Raw genomic sequence first — 25191 nt, 5'->3', positions numbered from 1 at the left:
AAATATCTTATGATCCTTGGTTTTGGTTAATATTTTTGGAGGAAAACATTCCATACTTTTTTTATTCTAAAGTTGGGTAGAGAGAAGAGGAATGAAGTAAAAAACAGTTTAGTTTCTCTTCAGCACTTGTGTTAATTAATATTCAACAAATTCTTAATTATTCAGAAGAATCTGGGAATTTGTTTCCTACTCATAGAAGTGTGAGGGAGTAGAAGAAAAGGAATAGGATGTCTCCAAAGTAGCAAATTTGATTACCCTCAGACTTTTATCATCTGTAATCCAGGGTTCCTAATAGTTGTATATAAATCTAAGATACACCTTACTGACAATCTTAAAAGGCACAAAATCATCAACAATGAAAAGTGCATATTTAGCATTAGAATTAACCTCCCCCAAACTCTACTTAACATTTGTTGTCATTTTCAGAAACAGGTTCTTACTGCCCCATTGGGAATGATTCAAACAATAAAAATCCTTGGTCCCTGGCTCTTAAAAGGGTCAGTTCAGCATGAGTAAGAGGAGGAACTGTCACTGGGAGAAGACTGGCACCTTCTTACCTGCTGCGTGGTGCTGGTGACAATGCCCTGCTGTAGGCGGTAGGCCTGCTCTTGAAGGTATTTTCTAGTCTCGTGATTCCGGAGCAGATAGTTTTCTATCTGGAAATTAAGCACATGTCTCTCTCAAGAACACATTTTGACTCAGCAGAGAGTAAAGTCATAAGTGCAACAGCCAGCTGCTAAACTGAAGACCCAAGCAACTAATTCACACATCCTGCCAGGGCCTTGACCCCACAAAACGTATGAGATGGGGAAACTGGCTACTGTCGTGATGCATTAGGGGTGTTTTTAGTTAGAAATTTCACTCGCAGGTAACCAGGGTAATTTTTATGTCACTCAGTAGTTGACAAAGATGAGCAAGTGTTTAATTGCCTGAAGGGTTAGAGATCCCTTTTAGTGACTTCTCATCACTTTCCTGTACACGATCACAATCTTTCTCTCTCACAAATTTTTAACCACTAAACAGTTCAGAAGCTAAATAAATACCCCTATAGTGTATGGATGGTCCTTTCTGAACCTCTTGGCCTTATCCACCAGCACTCAGAAAATTCTTTATTTTAAGGGAAAAAAGGAGAAAATAGGTACAAAATTGGAAAGATACAGGCTGGTACAACTCAAAACCATATACCAATTTCCTTAATCCACCAAGTTTACATGTTTTCTCAAAAACAGGAATGGTTTTAAAAGCAAAATTACCAAAAATAAGAAAATGGATTTCTACAGAAAATGAGAAATCTTGAAGTTGCTTGACAATCTATATTTTTATACATAGACAATGTTTTATGAAAAATTCAAACATACAAATGATAACTAGATTGAAATAAAGTACTGAAGAAGAACAATATACAATGGATATATAATACATTGAAAAATGTAAACTATTGATTATAATGAATACCTATTAATGTGTTTTTTTAAAGAATGATTTGAGATGATTAAGTATGCCATCTATTTTTTTTCAGTTGTTGTTTTTATTTGTTTTCATGATGCAACTTAACCATTTGGCTTCTAATTTGTCACTACAGTTCCCTGGTTAAGAATGTCTAGTAACTGTGAGGCTTTCAGGATTATTACATTTTCATTTTCATTTTGCATATGCTAAAATGACTACTACTTAATACCAATTAGGAGCAATTAAAATACAGGCTATAATTATTATCATCCTTGTAAACCATAAAGCAGAACAAAATGTACCATTCTACTAAACATAAATGAAGATATTATAAAAACAAAAAGACCCCTGAAATGAAGCATCATTAAAGTGACACATTAATACCATGACATTACATTAATTTTCTCTTGCTGCTTCCCAAGAAATCTCTTTCCAAGGTGACATTACCATCAAGATAGAATGTCTTTGCTAAAAAAAGATTCTGCCTGAAATATGACAGGCACACACTGCCACCCAGCTTTGGGTGATTTTGTTTTGTTCTTCTACATTTGGCCTCATTAAGCCCTGGCCATGGGCCAGTTCTGAGAGCAGCTTGTTTATTCAGGAGGTTCAGCTCACACACAGGCAGTGCACCCAAGGCTGGCCCACGTGCTTCCAGGCCTTCCCCAGGTGCACCAACAGTGCTTCACAGACTTAGCCTAGAGGGAATATTTTAGAAAAAAAAATAATATTCAAAGCTCATTTCTAAAAGCTAGTGCAAGGGGAAGGAAGAAAAACAATGCTGAAGTGTCTTTAATAACTGTCAGGTACACATCACTGCTGAAAGTATTTGCATCTGGAAAGTTTACAAAGTAAACTTTCCTTCTGTGCACTATTAGAGACCAAGACAGAGAACCAGGACAGGACAGCGGCCTGACTCAGGTCAAAAGGAAAGAGGAAGAGCCAAAAGTGTCATTAATCACATTTGCCAGTACCCCTGGGCAGCAGTGACCTGGGAGACAGTCTACAGTCAGTCAGACATCTTCAGTCTCATTGCTGAAAAGAGCAGCAGCACAGAAGGCAAAAAAATGCTGTGCTGTGTTTTAATAAAGGAATCTTATATTTTAAAAAAATAAAGATTGAGTATAGAATCACAATATTGTTTTTCAGTAGAATAAAATTAAAGAGCCATAATTCTTCCAGAGGACAGTTCTGTTAAAATGAAAACTTGAATATATAAGAGCATAGTTAAATACTATAGGGGAAAAAAAACAATAAATATGAGATTTAAAGTCACCAATTTTCATTTTAAAAAAACACAACTTTTATAATTAATATATTTGCATATTCCGCATTTGTTCTTTGTTTCTTCTTTTATCCTCCTCTCTTTTTCTGCCTTCTCTGGTTTTAAGTATTGTATATGATTGCACTTTTCTCTCCTTTCTTAGAACATAAGTATACTTCTTTATAAATATTTTAGTGGTTTCCCTAGTGTCTGCAATATACATTTACAATTCATCCAACTCCTCTTTCAAATAACACTGCAGTTGTCCCTTGAACAAACAGGTTTGAACTGCACAGGTCTGCTTATAAGTAGATATTTTTCAGTAGTAAATACTACAGCATACATGGTCCATGGTTGGTTGAATCCATGGATGCAGACAAGAAGGGCCAACTATAAGGTATACTCAGATTAAGCCCCGTGCTGTCCACGGGCCAACTGTATACCATTTCACAAATAGTGCAGGTACAGGTACATTATAAGGGAGTATCACCAATTTCTCCCGTTCACCCCTTGTAACACTGCTGTCTTAGAAAGTATTTCTTCTTTATTTTTGAAGGAAAATATTGCTAGATACAGAATTCTAGGCTGCTGGGTTTTTTGGGTTTTTTTTCAACACTTTAAATAAATATTTCGCTCCACATTCTTCTTGCTTGCATGCTTTGTGACTCAAAGTCTGATATAATTCTTACCCTTATTTCTCAATATGTAAGGTATATTTTTCCTCTGGCTTCCTTCAAGATTTTCTCTTTGTCTTTGGTTTTCTGCAGTTTGAATATGATATGCCTACACATCAATTTTTTTTGCGGGGGGGGGCCATATTTATCCTGCTTGGTGTTCTCTGAGATCCCTGGATCTGCGGTTTGGTGTCTGTCATTAATTTTAGAAAATTGTAAGTCATTATTACTTCAGACATTTCTTCTGTTCTTTTCTCTTTCTTCTCCTTCTGGTATTCCCATTACCAGGATGTTCAATGTTTTGTAATTGTCCCATAGTTTGGGGATCCTCTGTTCTTTTTTCCCCCTATTCTTTTTCTCCTCTTTGCATTTCAGTCTGGGAAGTTTCTACTGACATATCTTCAAGCTCAATGATTCTTTCCTCAGCTGTGTCCAGTCCATTGATGAGCTCATAAAAGGCATTTTTTGCTTGTTACAGCATTTCTGATCTCTAGCATTTCCTTTCAATTTTTTCTTAGAGTTCCTGTCTCTCTGCTTTTATTACCTATCTGTTCTTGCTTTTTTTTTTTTACTTTTTCCATTAGAGCCCTTAACATATTTGATCATAGTTATTTTAAATTACCTGTCCGATAATTCTAAAATCTGTGTCGTATCTGAGTCTGGTTCTGATGTTTGCTTTGTCTCTTCATACTGTGTTTTTTCTTGTCTTTTAGCTCGCCTTGTAATTTTTTGTTGAAAGCCAGATATGATGTAGCTAGTAATAGGAACTGAGGTAATCAGTCTTTTAATGTGAGGCTTTTATGTTCCTCTGGCTAGAAGCTGAGGTGTGTTGAATGTCTGCTGTAACTGTATATGCCAGTTAATTTCTTCTATTGACCTTGTTTATGTCTCCCCTGCTGTTTTGGGGTTTCCCTAGAAATGCCTTCTTAAATAAAGTGTCTTACAGCTTTGCTTAGTTGTAATTCAGTGTTATTATAATTGATATGTGATCTAAGTATAATAGGGAGGGGAAGCATTCTATAATCTTATGATTAAACTTAGGCTTTTTTTTTTTTCAAACCAGGCCTGAGTCCCTGGACTGTGACCTTCAGAAGTGTTTCTTGGCCTTTTTTTTTCCTCCCTTATGTGAAACAGGAAGGCTGGAAGGGGCTGCGGTGGTCTAATTGTCTTCTACTAGGTCAGATAAGGCTCTGGTAGAATAGTTTCTCTTGAGGGTAGGCCTTTGTTATGGAGAACAGCATGCTCTGAGTGTATTTCAAAATGGTTACTTTTTCCCTTCCCCCTGCCAGAAACATGAGTGAATTATCCTCCTCCAATCTTCACTGTGATAACCTGGGGTTCTTGTAACTAAAACCCATGCAAAGGTCAGGGCCTCCCTAAGACTAAGCACCTAGGAGTATTTAGCTTCTTTTTTTTTTTTTTTTTTTTTAAGCTCTTAAACTAGTCCACACTAAGCCTCCAGCAATTCATCAATTACTGTTTAAGCATTCCTTTGAGTTACCAGCTCCATTAGCTTCTGCCCCTGGTAAGCTGATCTCAGCTTTGATTCTCTGTGATTCTCTGTATTACCATCTCTCCAGTTTCCAGGGTGACAGTTTGCCTTGTAACCTCAATCTTCTGGCAGACCTAAGAAAACTCACTGATTTTGTTTGTTAAGCTTTTTTTTTCTTGTTGTGAGGATGGGAATGATGACTTCCAAACTCTTTACATGTCTAATCCGAAACCAGAAACCTTGTTTCTGTAGAATATGTCTTTTGTTATAAACTGACTAATATCTTTTAGGAAAGTGTAAAGATATCGAACATTTGTATATTGCTTTATGGTCTACAAACTGCTTTTCACATATACCACCTCATTTGATCCTCATGGACACCTTAGGCAAATTACTTAATCACTGTCCTTCAGTTTTCTTATCTGTAAAATGACCATATAATAGAACCTACCTCATGGGTTTATTTTAAAGATGACAGATGTTAATTTATGTAAATCATTTAAAATAGTGTCAGGCACCCAGTATAAACTATATGCTAAGTGTCAGCTAAATACAGTTATTGTGTAGCTTTATTTTTTATGTAGATGGAGAAACTAAAGTTCAGAAAAATTAAATACATACTGAACTTACAATGCTGGGAAGAGTTTGATTTAGTCAGATCTTCTGAATCCAAACCTTAGATGGTTTCTTTTGCTACACCACAGCTTCCTCTCCCCTCCACTCCCAACCTTACTCTCTTTAATTCATTGAATGTCTAAAGAACATCCAAGCATGCATGCCAGGTACTGCACTAGCTTCTGAGAATAAAACAAGATGAAAAATATAGGCTCTGCCTTCAAAGAGCTCACAGTCGCTGGGAGGAAGAAAAAAAAAAAAATAGAGGCAGGTAACTTAAAACAATGTCACAAGGCCAGTGACAGAGAGAACCACAGGAAATTCTGAGAAGACCACCTACCTAGCAGGGAAAAGGGACTCCGAGAAGTCTTCCTGGATGAACTGACCCTTGATTTCAATCTCAACAGATATGCACAGTAATGGGGAAAGCACGAGTATCATCTAGATTCGAGCAGTGATTCTCAGTGATTCTCAAATGTTACAATCACCAGGACAACTCAGAAAAACACAGATGTATAATTCCCACCCCAGTTTCTAAGGCCCAAGAATTTGCATTTCTAACAAGTTCCCTGAGGTAGAGCAAAACAAAGACTAAGGGTTGGTAAGAGATGAAATTGGTGGTGAATAGGAGGCAGATTCTGGGCAGAAATTCATGATAAGTTAAGGAGATTAGGCTTTATCCTAAAAGCCACCAGGAGGAATGGATTGAAGGTTTTAGTCTGATCAACTTCACCATGAAGGAAGATGGCTATTTTTGACTGCAGCATGGAAAACAGACAAGAGGATGTAATCATCCTGGTGAGAGAGGATGAGGTTTGAATAAAGGCATCTGTTATAGGAACAGAGGGAAGGAGAGTTAATGAAGAGATTTATGCGCTAGAATCAGTAAACTTGGTGACTGATTGGCTACAGAAGATATAGAGGGAAAAAAGTCAAGCTTAGGAGATTGGACAGAGGGTGGTACCACCAGATGAAAGAACAAAGAGGGAAGAAAGATTTAGAAGATTTCCCAAATAACACCATAATAAAGGTGGAGTAGGCTTCCTCGGATGGGAAATATTTGAGCACATCTAAAAGTAGAGAGAAAGGTAGCCATAACCATAGAACGAGAAGGATCAAGATATGAAAAAGCGAGGGAATGACTCACAGGGCAAGTTTCCAGCACAGGGCAGAGATGTTGGGGTCAAAGGCACTGAAGATGGCTGGGCTTTGAAGGGGAAGGTACCCATCATCCTCTGGGGTTGCCAGAAAGGAGGTGGGCATGCGTGTGGATTCAGACACATTTATAGACAAAGGTGGTAAAGCGAGATCTCAGTAATACCCTAAATTTCTCGATGAAGAAGGAAGGGAAGGCTCTAGCTGTTGAGGATGAAGGGGATGAAGGTTGTGTTAGTTGTCATTCACTTGTACACATTCTCCAATGGACGAAGAGGGAGTTATCCATGCCTAAGTCTGGCATGTTGATGCTGTAAGAATGCTATTTTACTCCACTTCAATTTCATGACTAGTCTTTATTTTATTCCTCCCCCAGTCATGCATTATGCCAGTCGTGATCATAAGAATACAAGCTAATGTGAAAAAAGCTTTGTAAAATACAAAGCACTGTTCATATGTTCAGAATGTATTATTCACACAATTCCACTCGAATGTGAATTTATTATAATTAAGTTACTGATCCTTCAATACCTTCTGCAGAGCCTCTTCTGTTTTTTCAGGGTTTGTTTTTAAGGCTTGAGAAGCATCATACATAGGAATTGGCATAAATCTCAACGTGTAGTTCCTAGAAAAAGGAGAAAACGGTATGTTTATTTGAAAATAACTTCCTATTATCTTAATTCAGCACTCTTTTTTAAAATCCGAAAAGAGAGTTGCCAGAGTGTCTTAGAAAATTCTAAACTACCGGACCATCTTAGGCCCCTCGACTGCAGGTCAGCCTTCTTTCCTATCACCTGTGCGACACCACGAGTGACCTCGTCAATTCACGCTGTCTACAAAACCTACACAACTTGAAGGAATCTGGTTTTGTTGTTTTGCTTTCAGTTTTCAATTACAGCAAGGACAGGATTTTCAAATTGGAACTGGAGAGATGGCCTGAGAGAAAGGCTAGGAAAAAAGTCCAGCATCAACTTGCTACTTGGATTTTAGTCACCAACAGATCTGAAGGTAACTTGATTACCACAGTGACAACGTGACAGACAGACCCAGAACGGTAGAGGAAAAACCCAAAATAGAACCAAAACATTTGCTCGCCAAGCCAAGGATGTGAGCATCCACAAAAACAGTCTGTTCAGGCTCTGGGCTCCTTTAAATAACCAAGTCCAAGACCAGTGACTGTCTTTAGAAAACCTTCCTGCTGGCTCAACACCCTGACCTCTACAGGTTCTGGCAGTTGGCAGCCCAAATCAGCCCAAGTGCCCCAGGCTCTAGACACCAAGTAAAGCAACTGTGGAACTCTGGGTCTATTTAATACCTCACATGGCTGTTGCCTGGCTGATTAGACACAAGAATGCAAGGGTGAGTCATTTTTGCGTGAGAACTCTAAATCTGCTCTCTGGCCTCTGCTCCTGAACTTGCTACAAAGTGCTATGTGCCTGGATGAACACTCACACCTGCTCCGCTACCACAAACTCTAGCCCTGGAGATGCCTCCTCTCTCCCAACCAGAATGCATCTGTTTCTACAACAAGACACTCAGGAAGGATGACCTTGTGGGCCACGTGTTGGCAACTGGTACCTAGGCATCCCACAGCTGGCTTGTTTCAGGTCTCTAAACAACAAGCAGCACTGATGGTGTGACTCTTATGGATAGTCACATGGCTTCTACTGGAAGAACAAATTAACAACTAACTCCTAAAATGGGTACTAATAATGAAGAAATAATAAAGAAAATAAACAGTCATCTTAATAAAATCAGCCAATCGGGATGGTTACCTAATGGGAAAAAAAAAACCAAAACTGTTCTTCATCCAGTCCAACTGACAAGGTGGCTGAAAGTAAAATAATCAGCAAAGACAAGGCTGTTATTTCTATAACTTTAATTTTTACCTTAGCTTTGTTTGAGCAAAATTGCTTTTTTTTGACTTAAGAGGAACCAGCCAACTGAAACTAAGAGGTAATACGTCTCTTTTTGCAGCCTTGAAGATTTTCTTTTCCCTCATCCACTTTTCATCATGCTTCAGACCAGCGTGGTTTATTTAAACCAAATGTGATTTCACACCATTGGCATCTTGGAGCACAGAGTACATAACAGACTGTGATCAGGGAGTTCTACTTTCAATCTGGAAATGTGGAGTGTTGGGGGTGCATCCTCTTGGCTTCTCACAAAGACCTGCCTGGGCTGGCAGTCTGCAACATCATTAGAGTGGCAGCTGTGCTGTTAGCACCCAAATGCAGCAATCTGTAAATATATGTTTCCATTCAAAGGTTTTGTGTGCAATAGGTGTAATTACAGGAGGTTTTGCAGTCACAGAAGGCTCCCGGGAGAGGTGGCCACGATGACTGATGCTATAAGCTGCCTTGTTTAGTGACGTTTAGTGATGGCCGGTGGTGGCAGCAACTTTGACTTCCTGGCTAAAGGAGAACCACGGGATTTAGAACTGAAGCCACTTAGAGATAATTTACTGTGATTTCTCACTTTATAAAAGAAAAATTCATCAATGAGGTGAAATGATCATAGGCTCAAGATCATAGGCTTACTGGTGACAGAGCTAGGGACTGAATGGAGGGCTCCTAATTCCAGGTCTAGGCTTTTATCCAGGTCACCATGTTGGGCATGACAGCTCCACCTGAGGGGCCGTGCATGGAGGAAAACACAAAATAGTGAGCACCCCCTCCCCCTCCTAAGAGGCCCAACTTCTATGCTACTGGCCCCTAATTTCCCTCCTACATTTTGCAACCTCTTGTTTTTAATGCTATAAATCTGCTTTGATCATTTCTACCATTAGAATACAATATGAGGATTGAAAAGCTCAGAAAGAACCAGATTTCTAGCATTTTTTTCAGCCACGTTTGTATTCTTCTTTCCTCATTTAGTTTACTAGGAAAGTAAATTTGACAATAAATAATAGTTGCAGACTTTAGTTATGAAGGTAATAAAAAAAAGCCTTTTACAGAAATCAGACCAGTGAGCCCTAGCCTTGCCATTTCATCAATTTCATTTTTATTTTCTGGACCTCAGCTTTCTTCTCACCACTGGATTCAGAGTTGTCATCCTGGGCAAAAAAAAGTGAGATCCAGTGGAAGGAGATTTAAAACCACAAGGAGAAAGAAGCAAGGTGACCGCTGTGTAGCCCCCTCCACCCCACCCCCCTGCAACCATGATCTTGTGTGTTCGGCGGAATAAGCATCTCTGCTCTCATTTTATAGATGAAGAAACTCACACCACAGGAAAGTCAACGTCTTCCCAGGTCCCATGGCTGGTTAGCAGGAGACTAATCAGACCCAGACCTTCTGATTCCCAATCTATTGCTACTTGTATTACCCCACAGAGACACAAACACCATTGGTTCTTTTCTATTTTTCTAGAAACAAGTCCTAAGAAAAACTTACTTTTCCATAGCAACAGCTATATCTTGAAAGCCTTGGGCAGTAATGTTGTTCTTGTCCCATATAACAGTCCTGTTTGGAAACCAAATCACATAAATGATCAGATACTTAAGAATGGAGGAAATGATTCTCCCATTGCAGATAAATCTCTTATAGGCAACACTGTCTAGGTATTTTAGTACAATGAGCAAGGAATAATGTTCAGCTTTGTTTCAAACAAAGCAAGGATGAGCATTTCCCCCAACATTAGATTCCAAAGCCATTCTCTGCTCAAGTACTATGAAAAAAACCATACTTAAAAGCAACAGCACACACATTAACTTACCATTAAGTCACCTAATGCTTTGCTAGCCAGAAAGCCCTAAAACCTGATTTCCCTGATATTCTCCCAACATATTCTCCAAACAGCATTCTAGTATTCAAGTCTGAGGCTGAAGCTATTTATACAAGAGGCTAAACAGTCTCTCGTGTCCAACATAAAGAATTCCAGATACTGAGACTTTTTTCTATTCTAAACAACTAGAGGGACAAAGTGGTCATATTTTCTGACATTTCATCATTGCCCTGACGTGATATGATCAGCAATCCCAGCAACTGAGTTCACTCTGCTGATAAACCTCAGTTACCCTAGGAGGTGGTTTACTTTTTAAATACAAAATCTCTTTTGGAAGAAAAGTATTACTTTCCTTTCAGAATGTGAATACTTCAGAAGTATTTTAGGATTTGTCAATTCACCCGACACATGAAATGGCTTTTATTTGTCTGAACGCTCCCAGGATCACAACCTCTAATTGCTTTCTCTTCTTAACCTCAACGACCTTCTTCACGTACACACTGACCTTCAAAGAAACTGCTGATTTTGGCTTTTGCCTTCTGTTTAGACAGAAGTCTAGTGCAGGCCTTACACTGGGAAGCAAGGGAAACAGCCAGAAAAAGCCCTTGAGGAGCGGTGTGAATTATTAACTCTTCCTTCACCAGACTGCTGGTCTAGGTAGCAACTGGATCTCTCTGAACGATGGATGCTAACATGGTGACCAGCTAACTAGTCCCTAAGAGAAGTGGTTACTGCATAGCTCATCCTTAAGAAAAGCCATGCTTGGGAAGCACTACGGATGAAAACCACTGAAAAGAAGAGTTAGCATCCAATACAAACTTGCCTTCGACCCAGAGGACTTCATGGATCCCTTGGGTTTTAGGTCTTTATGTCGCAGGAGTGGGAAGGGAAGATAAGACGCTGGGCTCACAACCAAGTACAGGGAAGCCCTTTGTGTTATTCCTCCAGTCTTCCCAGCTCTGCCCCCAAACCCCTCCTCTGCTGCCCCCTGCCTTTCCCGACACATCAGTCAGCTGTCAATGCTGCTGTGAAATGGGAAACTGCAATGGTTCTCAGTCGGGTTTGCCTCATAGCGGAAACCTTTAAGACAGCAGTTTGAAGAAATGACTGTGTCTAAATTTGGGAATGTCCTCCTCCATATTTTGAAAAAAGACTTGAAGCTGTCGCTTCTGCTTCCCAGCTGCTCGCCTGGGAAACTCAGGCCTCACGCGAACACAGCCGGCCCCGCAGCGGTTGCTGGGTCAGACCCTCTTCCAGACCTTCCTTTGAACCAGCATCCACTCCTCAGGGCCGAGGGCCCGGCCTGCGTACCTGAGCTTGGTGTTGATCTGCAGCGCTTTGGCCAGCATCTTTGCCCCCATGTCCCCCATGCCATTCCCACTGATGTCCACTGTGGTCAGGGAGGTGTTGCTTCCCAGGGCATTGATGATGATGGTGACCTCGGTCTTGAGTTTCGAGTCAGCCAGGGACAAGGACTGCAGAGGCTGTGGAGGGAACACCAGGCAGCGCTCACACAGTGTTGTCAGAGCTGCTGCCGCTCGCTGGGACCCACTTCATGGAGAACCATCAGGGGAGGGACCCACTGCACAAACACAGAGTGCCTCATTTGGAAACTTCTGGCCAAAAGACACTGATGAATTGGACCTGAAGGTTCTGGACCTTTGAGTCAAACATGAAGAGCGTGTGTCTTAATGCTGAACATCAGCCACCTCTCTTCTAAGGGAAGCTGTGGAAAGATACCCAGAGTGGCAGATGCCAGCTCTTTTGCAGTGGAGGATGGGAAGAAAGAAATAAAAATACTACACAGAAATGTCTGCGCTTGAGTATGGCAACACTATCCCTTGACCCATTTTATTTCTATGCAAGGTAAAATGACGTCTTAAAATACTAGTAGAGGAATACTAGTACTAAATTACTAGAAGTAGTAAATGCAAAATAAAACCCAGCCAAGATCAATAATAACTGACATTTATTGAACACTTAACCACTATTTAAGCTTTTTACATATATTTACTCATTTAATCCTCCCAGTAACCCAATACTTAGGTATTATTATATTAGGTATTGTTATCCCTACTTCTCAAGTAAGAAACAAAAAGGTTAAGTGATCCAACCAAGGTCACACAGAAAGTAGCTGAACAGGAACCGGACAGACCGGTTGCAGATTTTGTGTTTTCAGCTCCTGCACAACATTGCCCCTATTGGCTTATCCTAGATCTTTTTGATCCTCACTCTTAGCTTTGTCTTATAAGATCCAATCAAAAGACACACTTACAATTAAAAAAAAAGAAGTCAAGTGTGTGTGACCTTTTCATTACTGTAAGCTGTGTGGTGAACCCAAGCCAATCCACTCACTGTCTATTTAAACCAGAGACTGAAAGCCCTCTGCCTGGAGGTATGTTTTGTTTGGCCTACAGAGTATCTGACAAAAAAAAAAAAAGAATGGGCTCCCTACTTACACCCAGCTCACACTTGTTTATGTCACCTTCCTAGCCCTGTGGGTATTTAAATTGCAATCCCTGATTTCAGCCATAACTGAATTAATGAGGTGGTGCGAATTCCAGGACTTAAGACAGTGTTGCTCTAAAAGTCAGAACTAAGACTTCTCCGGGGGATTTGGATGTCTTCTGGGTTGCCTGCGGTGGTCTACACTGGCCCAGCCATATTCAGCACTTGTATATGCTAACTCCATAAGCAGTTCGGACATTACAGGGAGGTGGATGCTGGAAGCAGCTTCTAGGATCATCTATGACCAGGTTCCATGGTGGCCCGTGGGACTGGGGTTCTTGAGATGTGCCTAGGTGTTCTGTAGGACCCCCGCACAAATCGTGGGGTGTATTCGTGTCCACTTAACCACTGAACATGGACTTCTAATAGAACACCTGTTCCAGGCACATCTGCCAAAAGGCTCAGGAGGCAGAATGAGAGTGTTGACAGTTTCAAGACTCATATGTCCACAAACTGGTATTATGCATTTGGTTCTAGTTTTCCCGAGCGATTGTCCTTATTGTCCAAATTTGACCATGTTTTCTAAACGTAATACATCTCTGGTAAAATCAAAAGGTAATATTATATAAATTAGAATCAAATTTTTTAAGGTTAAATGGCATAGTAAGTGCTAAGTCAATTAAAACCCCAGCCCAAAAGCCTGCATAATCTTAGACTCAGGCAGGTTTAGGGAGGGAGCTTCAATTTTCTTAAGAGTCTACGTTCCAGTAGATAGAAAAAAAACTGAACGAAAAATGCTTCAGACTCCGGAAACTTCATGTTTTAAATGAAAACATAAGCAATGTTGCTTTAATAAAAAGCTGTAATCGCATCTCCCATCATTTCAATAAGCTCTATTCAATGCCTACAAAAATGACACATTATGGCTTCTTCCTAATACTGGAAAACTGCCAAGTCTCCAAGTTGGAGAGCACCAATTCCAGTACTATATTCAAACCCTAATACACCCCAGTTAACACTTAAAAGTAATAGGCAGAGCCATTAATGCGAACAGAACAGCCGGAATTGCATGCATATTTATAAGGTCATCCCTTCTTGATTTACTGCACTTCCAGGAAACATTACTATTTGAAATCTTACTATTCCTGTTCATAGCTGAACATGCCTCATCTGACAATCTGTCTCCTTGCTACAGGGACTCCAAGGACAAACACATACTGTTGTATTGTTCACAACACAGGTTTGTATGTAATACTTCAGAACAAGAGTCCCTGTCATCTTGGCCCTTCAATGTTACCGTCCCTCGACTCTGGAAGCAGCAGCCTGACAACCACTGTCTAGAGTTGAAGGTGACACTGAAGCCCGTGCGTCTAGGTTGTCCAAGTGAACATATTGTGCAATATCGGGAGATTCCACACGCTGTCTAAGAATAAGCTCTACAGACACAAGGTCAGAATGTAAAAAGCAAAGAGTTTACTTTTTATATGTGAAAACCTTTAAAAACATAAAACCAAAAAATGAGCCCAATGGTGCCAGTTATGGGTGGAATTTTTATAGTCACAAGACTGAACTCCTAATCATTTTAAATAGTTTTGCACATTACTGATTCAGAAGTAGAAAAAAAATAAAAAGAAGGTAATTACTTATTGAAAAAGCCACCTACTTTTCTGTGACATGAACATAAAAGGCTTTTTCACTGTACATTATTAGTGGCAACTTTTCAAATTTATAACAGAGTTCACATTTTTGTAGCAAACTTTACCGTCTGCGAATATGTTTTTAGGTGTACTTTAAATATCAAGATTATCTTTGAGTAAGAGACTTTGAAAATTATAGGAACAGAGTTTGAAGACCCTCGTGTAATAAGCAAAACATGAAATTAAGAAATATATTTTTCATAACATATAAATTTTCCTAAAATATGTGCTAAGGAACAAATATTTGGGAATGATTATTAAATATGATTCTGCAATACTGGCTTCCCCAACCTTTTAAAACTGGGCCAATACTAGGAAATCAAAATCTCAAATACAGCAGGGTGGTATAAAGTCAAATTAAATATGTAAAACAAACTGCATGAATTCTGAAAAGTATAAATTACATTCTAATTATGCCTCTAACTTTAATAACCCAGTATAAGAGTAACAAAATATGGGGTTTATTAGCAAATGAGGACAAAGAGAAGTGTCTGAATTCATTAAATAATAATGAGTTTCATTTCTAGTCCACAGGTTGGAAATTATATCCACACATTGAAGAGGCAGGACAACAGAATTTTCTCCTGCCCTCCAGATCAGAGCTCCACAAAGAGATGTGGGCAAGGGTAAGCAAGGAAAAGTACCAGTCTCCATCTCTCCTGACCGCATGGCTTTCTCCAAAAATTTAGTTTACAGTTATAGTAGAATTTGCTATAACCCTATATGAATTCAAAATGGGAAATGATACTTTTTTTTTTAATGATTTTTTTTTGATGTGGACCATTTTTAAAGTCTTTACTGAATATGCTACAATATTGCTTCTGTTTTATGTCTTGGTTTTTTGGTCGCGAGGCATGTGGTATCCTAGTTCCCCCACCAGGGATTGAACCTGCACCCCCTGCACTGCAAGGCCATGTCTTAACCACTGGACCGCCAGGGAAGTCCCGAAATGATACTTTTTTTAAATGTGACATATCTCACATGATTAATACAGGAAATCACGCTTATGACCTACAAAAGTAGCTATCACCAAACATGAATAATGTGAATCTTCATTATACAAATTGATTTGGATGTTAGGAACCACAAAAGCTCTTTGGTGGCTGAATAGGACTAAGATAGGAAAGGGACAAAATCTTAAAGAGCATCAGTAAAATATAAGATGTGATGCACCAGGTTTCAATGAAAGGAATTAATGGTAGAGCGCTTCTCACTTTGTCCATAAAATATCTTCCTTTATCCTAATGCACTTCTAAGGGCAGCTAAATAGGATACTATTTGAAATTAAATTTCTTTACCCTGAACCGAGTCTTAGCCAGGAACAACTAAAGGGAATAAAAATATAAGAAGGATTATTAGAGTTCTAGACACAATTTAAGATGGGGGATAACTTTCTTAGTCTCTTGTAATTCTGCATAATTACTAGATGAAATTCAAATTAGCAACATCATGTTTCTCAGCATGAAGAAGGTTATAAAGTCAACTAGAGAGTAAAAATTCACACTTGCAGATTACTGTGTTAGCTGAAGCTAGGAAGTAGTAAGGCTTATTAAAAGATGGGCTTAGGAGTCAATGTATACGTCTTTTCATCTATTAGTTACAATCTTCCTTTAATTAGTGATAAGCTGAATAAAGTGAAGAGTAGGTAAATTTTAAGTACACTCTAAAACTGTACTAAAGCATAAATATTTATTGCACTTAAAAACAATAACAATAGAAAATGTATACAGTGATAAAATTATCTGAAAGCATATCTGCATTAACCCAGCAGACATAATTAGTAAGAACAGCAACAAACGGCAGATTTTAGGCAAGAGTGTTAAAAATAATACTCACTGATTCTTCATCTTGAATCATCTGTACTAAGTTGTCCAACACAGGTGTCAGATTTCTAAAGAGATTTTAAAGATGTGGACAGTGGAATCAAATCAAAAGCTTTCAGGAGGCTGGTTATTTTCATCATTGTCATATAAAAAAATGCAAAACTCTTACTTGGATTTCATATTATTAAAATTTCTGCCTAACGCCAGGTGTTGTATGGATCTGTTTTTACTGAGCCACACTATTAAGGTAGATAGGTCAGATTCTAAACCTGGAAAGAATCAGAGTAAATGGAGAATCAACACACATGTGGATAAATAAATTCTCAGGTGCAGCACAATTAAACAAAGGTGCAAGGCAGTGGATGACTTTCTGTACTGTCCTGAGAGCCCTGAGATGCTAATCTTTTTTCCCCCAACCCCCGCCAAAGGAACTTTTTGTCCTCTTTTTATGTCCTCTTATTTCGCAGGGATAAACTCATTCTCCACAAAGACTTATCTAAATCTCTTATGCAATCAGTGGCTAAATAAAGTCAACAAGGAATGGGGAGGTATGACAGCAGAAAATTTCATCTCTCCCCATCCCTTTGTGAAGGAAGATTCTGACATACTGCTCACCGGGAAGTAACTGCAGTTAAAGTTGTCTATGCAAATTCATACTGCATTCTTGTCTATGCAAGTTCATATGCACATGCTACTATAACCAGTAGAAATAAAGCTAATGAAACAAGTTTCTGAATAAATAAACAAGACCTCAATTTTATTACCACTAAGCATGCAAAAGGTTGGACTCAGATCTTTATCAATGTATTGATGATAACTTTTTTTTTTTCTTGGTCTGAATTGTTTTACTGCATAGACTTTTCATTTTTGGCCATGGAAAAATCTTAGTAAGACTTTGGCACAGAATTATTCCATAAATAAACTCTGTTAAATTAAAAGGTCCTCTAGTCAAGAAGTGAAATAACAATTTTATTAAGGTGTCATCTAGATTGGGCTAGAAGATTATTTTCCCTTTACCAACTTGCTTCAAATAACATTTCTATGTCTTTTCTTCTCTGATTTCTGACTTACCATTATCGGAGATGTCTAGGCTGGTGATGTTGTGGATTTCGGCGATGCAGCCTTCTAATACCTGCGCACCTCCAGATCTCAGCTAGAGAAACACAAACCAAACAGGTAAAGTGGTCACTGGAGGGGTAAAGCCAAAAAAATGAAAAATAGGAGATACAGTCTCAAACTTAGCACCAAAGAAAAAGTGAAAACTTATCAACTCCAAAAACGCTATCATCAGTGTAAAGAGCTAATCACTAGTCATTATATGGTTTCCCATCTCACATAAGTCTGAAAATCATTAGAAAAAGAAACAGAAGACAGAGGCCACCCCGCGTCACCACTGCCAAGACGGTCTCGGTCAACTCGCAAGAATTTTCTTCATTTCTGACTTTTGGAAAGCTAATAAATCCCTTTTATACATTAGAAATGGCTACTATTTTATTTGATTATTACAGATTTCAAGGTATAACTCTCCACCATGTAGCAGCAAAACAACCAAAGGGGACAGTAAAGACCTATAAAATCCTTTTCATCTTTTCCCATAAAACCAAAAGCATATTTTACAGAGGTCAGAGTATTTTTGTTTTCCGTGCAGCAACTATCTGAGTTCCTACTATGTGTAAAACACTGTGCAGGATGCAGTTTCCCAAGCTGTGGCCCTTTGTTCAGTAAACTTACGATCTAATAAGGGAAAAGAAACTCATTTATTGGGAACCTACTATGTGCCAAGGAACATCGTAGTTTCTCTATTCACTGAAGAAAATTAAAATTTATGTAAAAATTCTATACCAAATTGATAACACTTCCTAGTTGTTCAAGTTTTGATGTAAAAACTTAAAGAATCCTTATTTCACTATTTTAGATGAAATATGTCTGTGGTACTCTGGACCAAACCCCGCCAATTTCCCTGGCTGCTTACATGTTAAGCAGAATTTTGCACAGATCTTTGGAATTGTTTATTCAGGAGTATTTCAGCTGGGGTGTTTAAATTCAGTCCTTTGTACTTTTTCAGGTAACAGCAGATCACGGTGAGGTGCCTGATGTGAACCCTGACGGGGAGTGTCACACAGAGGCAGACCTCCCCAGGAGGCTGGTCTACACACTTCAGGGAAACCAAGGCCAACCAACTCCACAGCTGCAGGGCTACGAATCCAGTGTGTGGAGTTACGGCCATCTTTATTATATTTTTGCCAAAGTACTGGTTTATGATTGTAAATTAAAAAACAACACCCAGGTTCTTCACAAATAGATTTGAGAAACACTGTTCCAGGTCACAGTTTGTTAATATTTGAAGAAGTGAATGTTATATGTAGACTATGTCAACATTAAAGCAGGAAATAATTTAGGCAAATACTTCCAAGGAACATAATTTGATTTTCAGAGCATGAAAAAAATTATGCTTTTGAGAAGACAAACGTAAGTTTTTACAATTTCATTATTTGCTGTTAGTGACTTCTCTGTGGAGAAGTCAAATTTCTACAACAAAATCTCTACTTCTTATTATAATGTATAGTAAAAATATTCCATTTGTAAAAATGGAAAATAAAGGTGAGATTTCAGGGCTCAATTCTGTTTATTTTACAAATACTCCTGACTGATATTTGTAGCATAATACTAACATTTTCCAATACTAAAAAATATCAACATACCCTAATTTATTGATTCATAAAGTACTTACACAATGGCCAAGCTAAGGAAAGCCCAAGGAGAAAAAACAAAAAATGTTAAGTAAGCAGATAAGAACAGAGAAGTAGAAGTCTCTATCAACACACGATGTAAAAAAGCAGAGTCAGAAAAAACACTTCAACTAAAATAAACTCCCAAAACAAAAATCCAAAACTTAAATAAGAAAATAACTGACCTTCAGTCACAAGAACATTCGATTGAACTCACAGGTTATTAGATGCCTAAAATTCCCCCAAAGCTTAAGGCTTTCCCAAAACAGTAAAAGCTTTTCCATTACTGTAAATGAAAATCCTTTTAAATAAATTTGCATAATTAGAGGCTGTGTCTGCATGTATGCATGTAAAACTGGTTTTAAATTACCTTCATTTGGATCCCACACACTAGCATTATTTAAAAAGAAAGCAAGATCAAAGAGGAGTAAATATGACTGAATCACTCAATACTTTTTGAAATGTTAAAAATAAAATCACATTTCTTTCAAGAGAGAAGTGTGGTCTCACTCAAGGAAGGTGGAATATTTCAGCTGTTACTCATAGTTCTAAGTGAATAGTTCTATCTAATACAAAAACATCCATAATGAGTACAGAAACAAGGAAAACTAAAATCTAGAGAACTTTTAATAATTCATTTTCCTTCCTCAAGAACACTTGCCATTTAAAAAGAGGTGGCAAATATTACAGGTTTAAATATAAAATAACCTCCCTATTTATCACTTGTCCTGTATAGGGGTTCCATTTTTAATGAAAAAATAATTTCTATCCTGGGAAATTTTCTCACATGAAACTGTGAATACTGTAAGATTCTCCAAGAACAGAAAATGGTTTGACATGATCCAGTTCAACATATCCTTGCTAACAGGGTTTGATGCCAAAAGGTAAGTTAGAACCCAAGAAAGATGTATAATACAATTGACCCTTGAACAACTCTGGGGTGAGGGGAGTTGGGGGGGCCAACCCTCCACACAATCAGAAATCCAAGTATAACTTTACAGTTGGTCCTCAGTATCCGTGGTTCCTTCCCCACGTGCAGATTCAACCAACCACGATGTAGTACTATAGGAGGTATTTAGCGAAAAAAAAATCCACGTATAAGTGGACCCATGCAGTTCAAACCCGTGTTGTTCAAGGGTCAACTGTATATACACTGTCATTTCCAAGAGAATGGAAATACTTGCATTTCCAAATAGTTGCATGCATTATATTGCTTAAGTCCATCCTGTGGTGAAACATTTTCCATTTTGCACTCCATACCCAGCCTAAGAGGAAAGTGATAGCAAGGGGTACAGCAATGATGATGCTCAACACACACAAGCAAACCCGCCTTCTCACCTCAAAGCTGGCTGAATGACTATCAAATTGAATGGAATTGTCTGAAAAGTTACTAGTGACTTGCTGCAATGTCCTTACTTGTTACAAATTTTAATATCTGATGCTCTTTTTTCTACTCATCATCAAAGCACATCGCAATGAATATGGCATAATGTGCAGGAAAATTTCTCCTTCAAAGAACCAACTCCCACATCCAGACTGCAACAAATCCTCAGTTATGGCTAGCCTTTACGTCTTCTCTGAAGTATCAGAGATTTTCCTCTCTCACTTGGAAGGAGATTAAGCTTGAAGAATTCAGTCCCAGCACTGACTTATTCTTCCCTTGAAGTATGACTATGAAGTACTAAGATTTTTAAACACAAGCCAGGATGCATACACCCATTGCCTCCTTTCAGGCAAAGGGGTACAAGGGGAGAATGCATATGAATGTCAACATCCCTATCACCATATATAAAAGAGTTTTGAAACTCTTGTTTTGGAACTAACCTTGAGGACAAGGGAACACACACATCTCTCTGATCATCTGCACAGATGCTAAGTCCTTATGCTTTGAGAGTGAGTTGGGATCAGCCACAGGCCGTTCAGAGCCTGGCCGTAGAGGGTAATGCTGTTTTGTGTCCAAAACCAAGTGTGCCTATAAATTGATGAGACTAATTATTCCTGAGAGATTTAAAACAGCTATGAAGGTTATTTTATTTTAATGGTTTAATAAAGATAGTTACCCTAGGCTTGGCATTATGCCAAATACTATCTCAGCAAACTATTACAATCAGCCCTCGGCAAAATTTCAGTCCTAGGTTGGTTGAATCCGCAGATGCAAAACCTGCAGATATGGAAGCCAACTGTATTTGTTGTACTCCACTATTTTACATGGGGGACTCGAGCATCTGTGCATTTTGATATCTGTGGGAGCTCACCGAACCCATCCCCAGCGGATACTGAGGGATGACTGTATAATCCCCATTCCACAGGTGAAAAATGAGGGCTGAAAGAAGGAACCTTTTGGATTCCAAAGTGCCCACCCTTTGTTTGCTATGACACTCTCTTGCCTTCCATGACTACTTTGAGTCATTTTCTTATTCTTCTCAAAGAAAACCTTTCTGGTACTAAAAGACCAAGAAAATGAAATGATAACATAATTAATGTGAAACAGGTAAGTTTTTTCTCTAAGTACAGAAGTTATCTGTAAATGAAAGGTTAATTTCAGTACTGACTAGCTGAGCCCTCACAGAGCAAAAGATTACAGCCCCAAATTTTGGATTGAAGTTTCTAAATAACAAGGATGTCTGTGTTGTAGGAAAGCAACTCCATAATTTATAAATATCTGCATGACACTTATGTTTTTAATAGCATGAAGTGTAAATCTCTCTCATTCAAACTGATGAATGTGAAATGCCTCTTTCAGGGCAGTACTGAAGGATAACGCACCAAGAAAGGTAAACGTGAAGAGTAAAGGAACCAGTAAATGGTAAAAACAAAATAATTTGCTTAAGGAAAGTTATTCTAAGTTCCCTGTCTAGACACTTTTAATTCCTGTTTCAAGGTTACATTCTCTCTCCTCTAAATAAACTCAACCACGATTTTAGATGATGGTCGTTTACTTTCTATGACACCCATATAAACCTAATTTTAAAGTTAATCAGTGGAGAGCAGCTGTTTTATAATAAAATAAGTGATCTATTTATAAATATGAAAAAAAATTTCATGGTATTTCACATTTGTTCTTTGCTTCCATGGTTTGGGTAGACTATTGTACTTAGAGGCATCTATAGGGGGCACTGAACTCATACAGTGCCCACATCTGAAACTCCTCAGTATTATACAACAGACATTTGACCTTTTAGGTCTGTCAGTCCCTCATCTTGAGGAAGCCACCCCTGTAGAAATGACTTCCCGAGATGATTATGGCATCAGGGTGAAGCGTCTTTCCCCCCAACCCACCACAGGTGGGGGCATTTATCTGATCATCAGTTTCTTTTTATTCATCATTAAGTGATGAATTCTTCCATGGTTTCGACTGGCATGATAAGAGTAAAGAAGACTGTGTCTACTGTGGCTAAATAGAGAATGAACAGAAAAAAATTCACATATGCATCATTTTAAACTTCCAAGTTAGTGAAAGCTTTTTTCCAAGAGCATTATATAAATTCTGAAGCAATGAATGATTTAAGGAGTAGTAGTTAATACTCTTAAGTGCCAAGCATTCTAAACAGAAAATATTGTAACTTCTAGTACCTTTATAGGAAAGAGGTTTACTGTATCATGGAGATGAGCAAAGTGAAACCTAGTTAAATTTGGACATCTAGCTTTAAGAAGAAAAATGTCACAAGACTCCTTAATTTACAAAAATAATTTTGTTTCATTAATTTTTATGAGCAGCCATACAATGTGTGACTTTATAAACATGGTCACCAGTACTGTGATTCAAGCTGTAAGATGGTGGAACAACACGGCACTAAGGTAGTATTAAGGGGTCCCCATCTCAGCAGTATCATTTTATCATATAATTCATAAATGAATGGCCAAAATGAAGTTGGAATTATCATCACAATAATGGTCAATCCTACCATCAGAATTTGATCTGGATTCCTGCTTTATTAAGAAAAATTATAAAGGAAAAAGTCTACTAGCCATTTGATGGATCCATATGAAACTGCCAATAGTCTGCCATTTTTTTCTTCCATTTGTGTAAAATATTTTTTTTTAACATCTTTATTGGAGTATAATTGCTTTACAATGGTGTGTTAGTTTCTGCTTTATAACAAAGTGAATCAGCTATACATATACATATATCCCCATATCTCTTCCCTCTTGTGTCTCCCTCCCATCCTCCCTATCCCACCCCTCTAGGTGGTCACAAAGCACCGAGGTGACCTCCCTGTGCTATGTGGCTACTTCCCACTAGCTATCTGTTTTACATTTGGTAGTGTATATATGTCCATGCCACTCTCTCACTTCATCCCAGCTTACCCTTCCCCCTTCCCCATGTCCTCAAGTCCATTCTCTATGTCTGCATCTTTATTCCTGTCCTGCCCCTAGATTCTTCAGAACCTTTTTTTTTTTTTAGATTCCATATATATGTGTTAGCATATGGTATTTGTTTTTCTCTTTCTGACTTACTTCACTCTCTATGACAGACTCTAGGTTCACTCACCTCACTACAAATAACTCAATTTCGTTTCTTTTTATGGCTGAGTAATATTCCATTGTATATATGTGCCACATCTTCTTTATCCATTCATCTGTCGATGGACACTTAGGTTGCTTCCATGTCCTAGCTATTGTAAATAGAGCTGCAATGAACATTGTGGTACATGACTCTTTTTGAATAATTGTTTTCTCAGGGTATATGCCCAGTAGTGGGATTGCTGGGTCATATGGTAGTTCTATATTTAGTTTTTTACAGAACCTCCATACTGTTCTCCATAGTTGTCTGCCATTTTTGACCCACAAAATGTCAGTTTTATATGGTTCACCAAATATAACTGCCTCTGAAAGTTATTCTGAATAGGATCACAAAGGAGTTTAAAAAACAAGCTGTGTGACAACCTAACACAGTGTTCTTTGGGCATATGGTACCTATCAACTTATTTGAGAAGAAAATGTCTAATTGTATAATATTCTAATAATTACTAGTATTAACAACAATCAGGAGAGTATACTTTGATTATGACTCTGCCATTAGTGAGCTGGATTATTTCAGCTTCTTTAGACCTCAGTTTCCTCATCAATAAGCATGAGAATCAGATGATCACTTATGTCCATTCCAGTTTTGATTACAGAATTAAATGAATGATGTTATACTGGTAGCAATCATGATCTTTAATCAGGATAGTAAAGCATATGGGTTATTGCTAATTCAGTATTTTGATCTAACAGAGCAATCAAGGTTATACCAACTTGCTTTTTTAATAGAATAACCCTTTCTATCCTCATTCGTCTTACGCCTTCCCTCATAAGGAATTTTTATTATTGGCATGCCCTTAATATTAAGTGCTGGTAAACAAATAATTAATTCATATTACCAGAGCTAGTTTATGTTTTACGGTCTGCCTTTATAAATGAAAGCATTAATTTGCACATGAAAATTTTACAATGCCAGGTTAGGTTTTTAGGATTTTCCCTTTCCCCCACTCCCCCCAACAAACAAAAAGACTAGTGAATCACACACAGTTGGCGTTCACCCCAGCTCAAAATTAATAAAAAATCCTGCACTAACAATTTATATGGCTGATTTCAGACTTGTCAGTTTCTAGCATTTTCAGAGAGGTAAAGCATTAATCTTCAATATTTAGTGTTGGCTTAGTGCTCAGCATTTTGTTAGTGGCTAAAGGAAACACAAAGCAAAGTAAGACACAAATACTGCCTCCCAGCTGGGAAAGCATACAGGAGCCAATTTAATAATTGTGCAAGGCACTACATGGTTCACTGTGCAAATGTATGTCACCGTCATTAAGTACTAGACAATGAGAAAAAAACAAGACCACAAAGTGCTGAAGCAGTCAGGGAAGAAACGTACAGACAGATAAGCAACAATAGTGAACAACCTTTATAGGTACTGGACGTTCTAAGCATCACATTTCAAAGAAGAGCTCTTTTAAACCTCATAACAACCTACTAGGAGAGGCACTAATGTTGTCTCCTTTTCGCAGATGCAGAAATTGAGATGTAACGCTATCAAGTAATTCACCCAGGATCGCATAGCTAGTCATGGCCAAACTCAGATCAAACAGTAGGAATCTGATGCAGGTACAGAGGAGACAGGACCTGAACTAGATCCTCAA

General features: G+C 38.3%; 1 protein-coding gene across 3 annotated transcripts in view; it reads right to left on the bottom strand.

Moving 5' to 3' along the window:
* Nucleotides 1-25191, bottom strand: part of CARMIL1 (capping protein regulator and myosin 1 linker 1) — a 325537-nt gene that overhangs the window by 92650 nt on the left and 207696 nt on the right. For all 3 annotated transcript variants that reach the window (XM_061195770.1, XM_061195771.1, XM_061195772.1), the window contains exons 18-24: nt 17412-17493; nt 16510-16609; nt 16354-16408; nt 11684-11856; nt 10042-10110; nt 7181-7274; nt 558-656 (exon numbers count right to left, since the gene is read on the bottom strand). In XM_061195770.1, coding sequence (XP_061051753.1) covers nt 558-656; nt 7181-7274; nt 10042-10110; nt 11684-11856; nt 16354-16408; nt 16510-16609; nt 17412-17493 — 672 coding nt within the window. The remainder of the gene's footprint in view (nt 1-557; nt 657-7180; nt 7275-10041; nt 10111-11683; nt 11857-16353; nt 16409-16509; nt 16610-17411; nt 17494-25191) is intronic.

The sequence above is a fragment of the Eubalaena glacialis genome, chromosome 7 (assembly GCF_028564815.1).
Source record: "Eubalaena glacialis isolate mEubGla1 chromosome 7, mEubGla1.1.hap2.+ XY, whole genome shotgun sequence".
Lineage (NCBI taxonomy): Eukaryota > Metazoa > Chordata > Mammalia > Artiodactyla > Balaenidae > Eubalaena > Eubalaena glacialis.
This window is presented reverse-complemented; position numbering and strand designations above follow the sequence as displayed.